General features: G+C 41.4%; 1 protein-coding gene across 3 annotated transcripts in view; it reads right to left on the bottom strand.

The window, feature by feature from the left end:
• Window positions 1–372: 372 nt before the first annotated feature.
• ATAD2B (ATPase family AAA domain containing 2B) overlaps window positions 373–11,186 on the bottom strand; it is a 112,479-nt gene continuing 101,665 nt past the window's right edge. For all 3 annotated transcript variants that reach the window (XM_060233416.1, XM_060233430.1, XM_060233423.1), the window contains 3 exons: window positions 10,847–10,950; window positions 4,814–4,942; window positions 373–3,783 (listed from right to left, as the gene is read on the bottom strand). In XM_060233416.1, coding sequence (XP_060089399.1) covers window positions 3,742–3,783; window positions 4,814–4,942; window positions 10,847–10,950 — 275 coding nt within the window. In that variant the 3' untranslated portion in view covers window positions 373–3,741. The remainder of the gene's footprint in view (window positions 3,784–4,813; window positions 4,943–10,846; window positions 10,951–11,186) is intronic.

The raw sequence follows: 11,186 nt of genomic DNA, 5'->3' as shown, positions 1-11,186 counted from the left end.
ATGCAGATGGAAGGGGGTGGGGTGGAGAACCACATAATCATTCCTGTCTTCCCACAGCAAGCCCCTCCCCCTCTTTTTCACACACCCTGAAACTCCTGTGCTGAGGGTTGGGGAATCCTCAAACAAATACATGGTGGATAAAACCCAAATTGCCTCCCCCCCCCCCCCCGCACTTTCATAAGCATAAACCCATCTCAGAGCTTTTCACTCTTACACAAGAACAGGAGGAGGCCATTTCTGATTAACCACCTCACTACCAGCCTTGTTGCATTTTGATTACCATACTCTGACCTCCCCCCAGCTGTTTAATCGCTTTGTATTAGATTCCTAAGTAGAAAGTGCAAAGGCGTTCAAAAGACACTGAGGACTACCCTTTACTTGTCATCTTTATTCAAGTATTTCACAGCAGTTATATTACAAATTACAGTAAAATGTTCAAAATACCCAGAAATTAAAAAAAAAATTAAATAATTTACTTAACTAATGCAAAAATGAAGTCAAGATGCAAAAAAAGACAAAGAAGTCAAGTGAAACACAATTCTGAATACAACTTATAGAATCCAAAATTTACCATAGCTGACATAAGCTTACTTAATCCAAAAGTAGATAAGACACAAAATGAAATCAAAAATGAGACATCCCCATTGCCTAAGTAAACCAATGTACAATATAGAAGAGAAGCAGATACAAGCTCAAATTCAAGCTCATGTTGAATTTACACACAAAAATAAAAGGTGTGGGGAGGCAAAGGAAGGAGGGAGACAAAAGATTATCAGCTACAGGACCTGCCATTCAAAATATCAAAGCCAGAATTCACCCTCCAACTTAAAAGAATGGGAAGACAAGGTATTAGCAAAAACAAAACCAAATCAATAATCCTATAATAAATACATTGGCATATGAGAAAACTCAAGTAACATTACAGAGGACACAAAACATAAATTAATCACAGGTGAAATTCAAGCTTGCAAACACAATTAACTCCACAGCCAAGTTCATCCTAAGAGCAGTTCCATCATTAGCCCCACAGCAATTTAACCTCCATCTGGCCCTAGACAGAAGGCCTTGTCCAGGAGTTTACTTGTAATATTCATAACAAGAAACAGGAATTGATTTGTACAAATTATTGCCAATTTTATGTGGCAAAAAACAATAACAACAAAAATTACAAATAGTAAACAGGTTTGACAACATGGAGAGATTAACAGGTTTTACCCTACAACCACTAAGCTATTAGTAAAGAAAAGTAATACATGTATTAGTGCGGTTTTGGAGCCAAAAGGGTGAATATATAATTTTAAGTTGTCCACTAATACATTTATAATAAGCTAATTCTTCCGAAAGACCTAAAACATTTAAGAGGCTGTTCCTCACTTTATCAACATTCAAAAACTACTAAAGATTGTAATTTTTTTTTTAAATAACAGACCAGTCAGAAGCATTTTTAATGCTGGACACAAATTCAAGATACTCTTCAAATTATCTGATTACTATATTTAAATTATTTCAGCTTGTACAAATTTAGCAACCTGTTAGAAAATGTATGCAGTTTTTCTTTTCACAAGTGCTGCTGCTACTTGAACAAAGGAAATCTCTGAACTACAATATTTTTAAAAATGCTGCAAGAACCTGAGACTTGCAAAAAATCATTTTTCCAGAAACTTGCTACAAAAAATCTGCTACATTTTTTTAATTTCTTCAAATCTTAAAGAGTTTTGTAACAATTTCCATCAAAATACAAAAAGGCTAATGGATTTGACAGCAAAATATCCTAAACAGTGTTTGATGGCAATAAATACTAACAGAAAAAAAATGGAAAAAGTCCCCCACAATCGAATTTCTAAAAAGGAACAAAGTACTAGTTTAAAATGTATTTGTTTTAATCGCACTTTCCCACCTAAAAATACAGCATTTCTACAGGAGTCGTGTTCTGAACACGGTGACTAAATGCATACTAAGATTTAAGCAAGTGGCATTTGGGAGTGGGTGGGCCTAGGGAAAGTTTGGCTAGAATCAGGAGGCTTGGATGTCAACAATCTCAAATGAAAAGGAAGTGCTTTGGATCACTGCAGCAGCAACCCAAGGCCGGCACCCCATTTTCAGCAGTGGCATACTACTAACAAGCAACACACCTGGGTGACATATACCTTTGCTGAACAGCAGCAGAGCGATTACAGCTTTCTGTAAACACAGTTGGTAGCGAAAATACAAAAAGCTGAGGTAGCTGAGTGTCTCTGCAGTAGTCCAAGACCATTTTTGCTTGATTTACAACAAAGCCTACTGAGAGTTGCATATTTTTAGAAAGACCCTCCTGCAGTTTCAGATAACATTATCAGTGGATTCTCTCTATTGTGCAACATTGACTGCCAGGTGCTCATCTGTCCACCTCCTCCTTCTGGTGTGTGTGTGGGGGGGCGGTCTGGGAGACTGTTGAATGGCTGGGGCTTGCCACAGGTGTCCTGCTGCCTAGAGTGTGCCACTTCTTACTCCCCCCCCCCCAAAAAAAAAAAAGAACAGAGCTTGAGAACTATTGCCACATTAGTAAGCTGCAAAGAGCTGCAACCCTCATAGGCAAATTCAGTGGTCCAAAAAAGCAGCCATTAACCAAAGAATGGCCTTTCAGTTATTTTCTCATTAATACTGTGTCAATATGGATTGAACTGAACATGAGGACTGGTCTAATTCATACTTTAAAGGGATTGCAGAACAAACTATCTTTCCTGCCTGTGGCCACCCAGCTAGTCTTTCAACATAATGGAGGTGTAGAAAGAAATCTGATTTTTAAAAAAAACTCTTAAGAAATAAGATGGGACATGTTTTTAAAAAAATAACTACAGCCACTTTAAATACCAACTGCAAACTTTTCACTGGCAATTTGCTGTAAAAAACAAATATACATGTGAAACAAATGCATTTTGAACCATTTTGAGATAACCTATGTTTATTTCCATAATTTAATCTTCCACAGAGCAATATTGACATGTTAAAACATAATACTGGCTGCTGTTTGACAGTGTGGGAACCTGAAGCTGTTCTTTGGGAACACAGGCTTTTTTTTGCGGGGGGGGGGGGACTTTCTGACTCTGCCATTGGCTACAATCCCAACCATTTTAATAGCCTTCTCCTTCTCTCCCTCCTCTGACTAAAAAGGCACATTGAAGGCAGCTCTAGAGAGCTTCATCTTCACATTATTGTATAACCAAGTTAAATAATTCATTGTTACCACAATTCTTCACTGCCAGCTGTAAAAACAGGCTTCAGTCCGTTACCTCGGAGAATAAAAAAGGGGGGAGAAACTGAAAACAAAATTTAAAAGTTGCCCACTTCAAAATAATTATAGTTTAGATCAGCTCTATCCAGTTTATGTGTGGTGGTTTTGTTTTCTCCGCAGCCTGCTCCATTCCGCCTGAAGCTTCTCACAAAATAATGCATATAGACAGCAGAAATGAGAGCAGTTTCTGTAGCACCAAAAAAAAAAAATCTCCAAGTTGTGGCATTGTATTCTGTGTTTATATCAAGATACAAATATTTATGAAGTTCCGTTTGGTTCTTGTAGGCTGGCTGGTTTCAGGTACCTGAGACAATAGCACCAAATTCATAACAGAAAGTGAGACAGAGAGAGCAAGCATGCTAAGACCAAGGCTCTGCGCATTCTTGGTGCGACTGGTAATCGAATGGCTCAGAAGACTGCTCTCTCACGAGCAGCTTGTGAAGAAATAAACCTCTCACACCTTGAAGGGTTCACAGGAATGTTTCAAACGTATGAACAGTTCTTTCCATCTCCTGAAAGCGAAAGGCGAGAATGAAAGCTACTCAGGTAAAGGAAAACAGCCAAGCAAAACTTTCCCGCAGAACTCTCAACAAGCATATGGGCGTAAAAGAACAATTCTCTTCCCAGGATATTATTACAAATCAAATGATCACAGTTGAAACTATAACCCAATTAAAACTTGGGGATACAAACTGGTTTAGTCCCCAGTTAAACCAATAGGATCAAATATGGGCCTGTCCTAAATTGAGCAGCACTGATTCTCATTAATTTGTCAGTCAAGCCATAACACCAAAAGAGAGGGCGTGGGGAGAGTATACCTAATCTAATTGGGGGGGGGGGGGAACAAAATTTCTTATAAAAACATGTTTCCTAATAACCTGGTAGCATATGCTCAATCAAACTCGGAAACCTCTAAATATATACAGCTACGTCCCAGCAAAAGGAGCAGCAAAACGGCGTGTCAACATAACCCAACGCTGTATATATTTAGAGGTTTCTGAGTTTGATTGAGCATATGCTACCATGCTGAGATTTTATGGTTTGTGTTTTTCATTTTTTTGTAAATTGTATTTAATATAGTTATTGTTAGTGTCTTTCAGAACACAGCATTTCTTTTGTTTTTTCCACTTCGTCCTGTGTTCTCCTTCCCGTTTTACTTGTTTCCTAATAACCGTCAATCCCACTCCATTTGATAAGCAATGGCATTGTGTGTTGTTTTTAAGAAATAGATATTTATTAAGTTAAGTCCTGTCATGGGAATAAGTTTAAGTCTTTCAGTCTGTTACATAGCACAGCTACTCAACAAATGTACAGCAATCATTTTTTGACATCGAACACACACAGTTCCTCTTCCTCCTCTGTGTGCCTGAACAGGAAATTATGGACCTTAGTAGTTTTGCTACAAAAGAACCATTGGCAAGTTCAGGATCCAAAGGGTACTTCTCAAATGGGTTCTAATTCCCAGCAGCTAAAACAACGTAACATCATTGTCAAAAATTAATACTGAAAAAATACTCAGCTGAAACAGGTGTGTAAACTTACCTCTACAAGCTGTGACTTGTCATAATCCTTACGATGCCGGTAGATGCACTGATTGAGAAGTGAGTACAACCTCTCAAGCTGAGCGACAGTCAAGTTGTCACTTTTCTTAACCAGCAAATCAAGCAAGTTCTATCAAGGAAAAGATCACACCAGGATGAAGGTTTTTAAAGCTCTTGCTTGTGGAACCTGAGTCGTCATTTGCTCCAAATGCAGAAGTCAAATTACTATTAAACTCTTCACCAAGTGTCACTGCAGTACTAAATGCTGAGCCACACAAAGAGCTGGCATGGTCTCTGTCTTGGCAGCTAACAACATCACCACAACAAAACAGCAGTCACATGTGAAGGATTTAGTATTGGGTGACCTTTGTTCATACTAATATTCAACTGAGGTTTTTTTGTTAATTCTGTGTTGAAGGCAAAAAACATTTTTACCAATTATACAAAGCTGGGGACCTGAAAGCAAGCCAGTGGAGGGGGGGGGGGGAGGTGGTGTTTGGGAAGTATCCTTAATTGCAATGGTTCTCTATGTGCGTTATTTAGCTGCAGCACCACTTTTTTCTTTAAAATACTTAATCCTAGCAACAGTGACACCACAAAGACAGTCAGTGTGGCATCACTGAGTAAATAACACTGGATTCCAGTTGGGCCGCACTGCAACCGTGTTAAGCTGTGCTCTCAGAAGCATTATTTTATCTTATTTTAGTTCTTATTTTTAGTGGTCATTTTTAACCAGATTTTTAATCAGATTTACCAGGTTTTAACTGGATCTTCTATTTTTCATTTGGCTTTATAATTTGTTTGCGATTTGAAGCTTGTTTGTAGGTTGGGAAGTAGCTGTTCTTGGTAAGTCTAGGCATGTATCCTTCAAAGCCCAGCTGAACTGATGCTCAGGGCTGGCTTAGTATAACAAATCCTTTGGGGGGGGGGGTTGCCTCTTTCCCCCCTGTTCTATGGGGTATTCTCAGTGGTGGTGTTGGCTTGCTTTTTCTTTTAATAATTTGACTGGGTTTGGAGAGTAGCTGGGGTGATAATGAACTGATTTTGTCATTGGTTTATTTTATTTTCTCCTTGTGAAAGGGGATTTCAACAGATGAGTAAATGAAGCCAGTTCTGTGCAAGGTCAGTGTCATAACTCTGAATTAGCTTAGCTCTACAGGTATCATAATGCAGCCAAATCTGATAGGCTATGTGCTAATGTCACTGTTACTAAGAAGAAGAATTTTTTTTCAAACAAAGGAATGATGACAAAGTAACAATGGGGGTGTAAGACTCCAGGTAGCTTGCTCCCGAGAGTCTCCATTTAATTTCCAGGTAATGAGCTAGGGCGGGAGAAAAACTGAATGTGTGTTCATGCATGCTCCTGCTATACCAATACTTCTTTACCTTTCTCATGCCTTCTGCATACAAAACTGCCAAAGGAAAAGTGCATTTCGGGGGGGGCGGAATAAAATTCTCCTTTAAATCCCAGATTCAGAATTCCTGCTTAGTCAGACTTTGTAATTCAACTTCTATAAATAATAGGTTCTCATTTTTATTAAGTAACATTAGCATGATTCAGACACCACACACACACACAAAATCCCCCCCCCCATTTCAAATCTCTACAGCATATCTAAAACTGAAGTATTTTTTCTCAGTTAATGACATAAGACTTGCTGCAAAAGTGAAAGCCTATCATTATTGAGCCATCTCATGAGGGGAAGAGAGTGCACAGTTTTTATTTACAAAATTTATATCCCACTTTTCAGCCTTCATTAGGGCCTCCAATGGGACAAACAGGTTAAAAACATACATAATAAAAATGGATCTTAAAAACCATTATAGTCAAACAAAAGCATTCCATTAAAACAATTAAAGCCAAATTAAACATCAACACACAAAACATCAAAACAGTTAAAACTTAGGACAGGAAGGAGAGATCACTGAGAGAATGCCAGGAAAGACAAAGAAGTCTTCAGCCACTGGCAGAAGGCTGCAAAAGGCTAGTCTCTCTGGAAGACAAATTCCAAAAGTTTCAGGGCCATAGCTGAGGGGCCCTCTCCCAGGTTCAGGCCTGTAGCTACAATGGGGTACCCAGTTCATGGCCCCACCACTTTTGCACAAATGTAAGGCTCCTGGCCCCATCACTTACCACCCCCAATTGGTTTCCTTGGCCCCCTCTTCCCTGCTGCCAGCCCAACGGCCTGGTGAATATGGCTCCAGCCAGCCAACACCACCGCCATGCAGCATCGCCCTGCCACCCCAGCCTGCCCATGCACTGGCCAGCCCCACGTACTGGCCAGCCCAAAAGGAGCCAGAGTAGTCCCTTTGGAGCACCAGCCACTCCATCAGCCCTCTTGCCTACCAGACATGTGCTACCTGACTGCTACCACCATCCCCTCAGCTGGCTGTAGAAAGCCTCCGGGGCAACACTGGGAGGAGGGAAGGGAGCGTGCATGCAGAGGCTCCCTTAGCGCAGCAGCGTAGCACACAGGATGCCTTGGTCAGCCAGCCAACCTGGGCAAGCAGAGAAGGGCTCGGCCAACCCCTTAATCCACCTGAGTCCCCCATCTGTGCAATAGCATCGAAGGGCACAAGATAATGTGTGCTTCTTGCAATTGAGAGGAAAACAATTCACTGCTCAACAGCAGAGGTTGGTGGACATTTATGGGGCGGGGGAGCAGATGAGGGGGCGCAGAGATTGTAAAAAGAGAGAGAAGAGAAAAGGAAGATGAGACAAGTTCGTACTTGTCTCATCTTACTGGTTCAAGTCTGCCCACGTAAAAAGAATAAAACCTCGCATCTGTTTGCTTAAACTGCAACTTTTTTTTTAACTAGGTAGCTCCTACTCCACTTCTATTTAAAGCCCCTCACTCCATTTCTCCAAAGCCCCTGTCCTGCCCAAATTTCTGCAAGGTTGAATTGGACACCACCTCTATCCAAGCAGTCAAGGCAAAGAAAAATGGCTTCCTCCTGGCACTGTTGAGGCATCTTCCCCTGTTTGTTTCCACCAACCCCCAAGCCGGGTGGAGGGAGGCTGACTGCTTGCAGCAACAGGCTTGGCATCCCTGTGGGCTTGTGAGCAGGCATCAGGCTTCTCACGGGGGCAACCACTCCAGGTTGTTGGTGGCCCCCTGGCCCTCCAAGCAAAAATGGTGGCTATGTGCCCCACCAAATTCGAAATCCTAGCACTTAGAAGGCTGGAGCACTTTGTGAAGCGCTTCCAAAGATGACCATAGTGATGAGGTAGCTTTGTAAGAGAGCAAGCATCTTTCAGGTATGCTGGTACCAAACCAAATAAGGCTTTAAAGGTCAACACCAGTGGGAACAGATCTACATGTTTTTTGAGGGGGGCAAAATTAAAAAATGACGCTCCCTTATGGGCCCACAGAATAGAATGGAATGGACTCCATACCTAATTTGGCACCCCCCCCATCCATCAGTGCCCAGGGCAAGCGCCCCCTCTGCCCCCCGCCCTCCCAGATCCGGCCCTGAACACCAGCATGTTGAATTGTGCCCAGAAACAGATTGAGATACAGTGTAGATGGGCCAAGAATCATACCGACCTTGCAGCACACATTCTGGCTGCAGCATTTTGCACCAAATGAAGTTTCTGAACACTTCTCAAGGCCAGCCCCACATAGACTGCAGTACAGTAATCTAATCTAGATGTACAACTATGGTCAGATCTTTTCTACCTAAGAAAGGCTCCAGGTGGCTAACCAGTCTAAGCTGTTAAAACCAGTCAAAGCTGTTTTACCTCAGCTACTACCTGCTTATCCAGCAGTAGTTCTGGGTCCAAGAATACCCCCAAACTATGGACCTGGTTTCAACGGGAATGCAACCCATCCAGAATGGATGACTCCTTAAATCCTGGGTTAGACTTTCTATAGCATTTCCATCTTAGTCTCATCTGTTTCATTCTTGAGGAATCATAGAATCATAGAGTTGGAAGGGACCTCCAGGGTCATCTAGTCCAACCCCCTGCACAATGCAGGTGTCAAGATCAACTAATAATGGTTTAAGACTGGAGGAATCCGGCCTGAGAAATAGGCCTGGTTAAAATCATAATGGATTCACTGCTGCTAAAGTTTTACCTTAGTTACTTCCCTTCCCCCCTTTTCTTATTTTGATTTGTAACTGGTGTGAAGGAACTAGTTGGCGCCTTCTCAGGGCCTGAGGTGGGAGGAAGCCTTGAATAACAATCCAAGGACACTGGCCAGCTATCGCCTGAGAAAGTATCTAGTAGTGATGTGTGAATGTTTCCTCCTGTAAACCCCCACCCATAGGAATGCTTTTGAAGTGTAACTTAAAACCCATGTACCAATGTATTGGCTTCATTCTTAGCAAGCTAGAGGCTTGTGCCAGAGTACCGGTTATCAATAAATGTAGTCTTAGTAACAACTTTGACTCATTCTTGAATCCGTCGACTTGACAGCAGGAAACTCACAAACACCTCCCCCTAAATTCACAGGATCTTCATCGCTGTCAGATGGCCATCTAACTTCTGTTCACTCCCAGAGCCTCCACACACTGGTTCAGGATTTCTACAGCCTCCCCCAAACAATGGTCAGAAATATTATCTGCATACTTGTGACAACCCAGCCCAAATCTCAATGACCTCATCTATCAGTGTCATGTAAATGTTGAAGAGCACAGAGGACAAGATAAAGCTTTGCAGGACTCCACAGGCCAAAGGCCTGAGTAGCCATCCCCTAGCACTAACTTCCAAAACCTACTCTCCAGATAGGATCAGAACCACTGCAAAATGATGCCTCCTGGTCCCAGTCCAAAAAGGAAGTCCGATACCATGACTAATGGTACTGAAAGCCACTGAGAGGTCTGGGAGAGTCAACACAGTTGTATTCATTCCCACATACTGACCTGAAACCAGTTTGAAAAAGATTCTAACAATCCACTTCATCCAGGAATGCCTGGAGTTGTCCAGTGAACACCTGTTCAATCATCTTCCTCAAAAATTAAACATATGAGACTAATCGATAGTTATCAAAATCTTCTGGGTCCAGGGTAGACTTTAGTAGTGAATGCATCATGACCTATTTCATGGCTAGGACAAACCATCGCTTCTTTTAAACCACCTCTCGGAATCAGTTAAATAACCAGAAAGGGTTAAAGTCATACAAGCTAGTGGTAGGCCTCAAACCTCCAAGAGCCCTATCTATACCCTCCAACTGAATGAACTGAAAACTATCCCAACTGGACAAGTCAGCACCCTGGCACCATCCAATCCTGTAATTCCTAATGTATAGGCCAAGGTGGTACAGATGTGGGAGATTTTCTCTGCAAAGCGTTGAGCAGGAAGTCTCTGAGCAGTACACCTCCTCCTGCAGGCAACATCCCAACAGGCCTATTTTTTCTTTTTCAAAATAAACATTAGCCCGTTTCTCATCAGGGTCATCCCTTGTCTTTCCATCATCAGCAATTCCTCAATAAATTACTGATGATGGAAAGAACGGGGCTACCTGGGTTCTAACACCTGCAAGTGAAACAGATTCTTAGTCCAGTAGCACCTTTAAGACCAACAAAAGTTTATTCAAAGTATGAGCTTTTGTGTGCAAGCACACTTCTTCGGCACATGAAAGCTCGTATTTTGAATAAACTCGTTGCTCTTGAGATGCCACACCTCATCAGGAGCACCAGTTACATCAAGACGGAAATCCCCAGGAACCATAAGAAAGCAATTTGAATCCATGTGGTTCCAGAGGTGGATCATTTTAATAGAGTGCCTGCAAACAGAAATCTGTTCATGGCAAAGGAAACTTCAGCAATTCTTTCACCCTCACATTCATTCTGCCCAGTGGAAGCCATTTTGAGTATATGACAGAAAAGTGAAATATAAGTATCCTGACACAAACAAGTTATAACATGGTTCAATTTTTACAAAATGTCCCTAATTGGGCAGAAAGGCAGGATATAAATTTTGTAAAAGTTAAGTTTTCCACATAATGAACATGAACTATACTACAAACCATCTAATTTCCTATAAATCAAAATTACTTCTGAAGGACAGGGCATATCCAATTACTCCTACCTTTAATCTGTCATGGTCAACAACAACAGGAGGTACAGGATCCAACTGCTCCTCTGGAACCTGCGCCAAAGGAACTTTACGAGGCTTTTTATTTTTTAGTGTACCTGTAGTTAGGAAGCAAAAATCACAAATCAAAGCTAAGTATTGTTATGCTGTAAACCACTTTGCAAACACTCAAGAGTAATAATACACCACTAGAAAGAGAGTAAAATACCCAAAATGTAAATAACTTTGCCAACTGTCTTTAAAGAAACTGCCAAAGACAGCCTCATTTTCCACATTTCTCTCTCTTGTACTTTGAAAATTTCCCTCCCAGTCAGTTTTCATGAAAGTCTACATC

The sequence above is a fragment of the Heteronotia binoei genome, chromosome 1 (assembly GCF_032191835.1).
Source record: "Heteronotia binoei isolate CCM8104 ecotype False Entrance Well chromosome 1, APGP_CSIRO_Hbin_v1, whole genome shotgun sequence".
In the NCBI taxonomy this organism is placed as follows: domain Eukaryota; kingdom Metazoa; phylum Chordata; class Lepidosauria; order Squamata; family Gekkonidae; genus Heteronotia; species Heteronotia binoei.
This window is presented reverse-complemented; position numbering and strand designations above follow the sequence as displayed.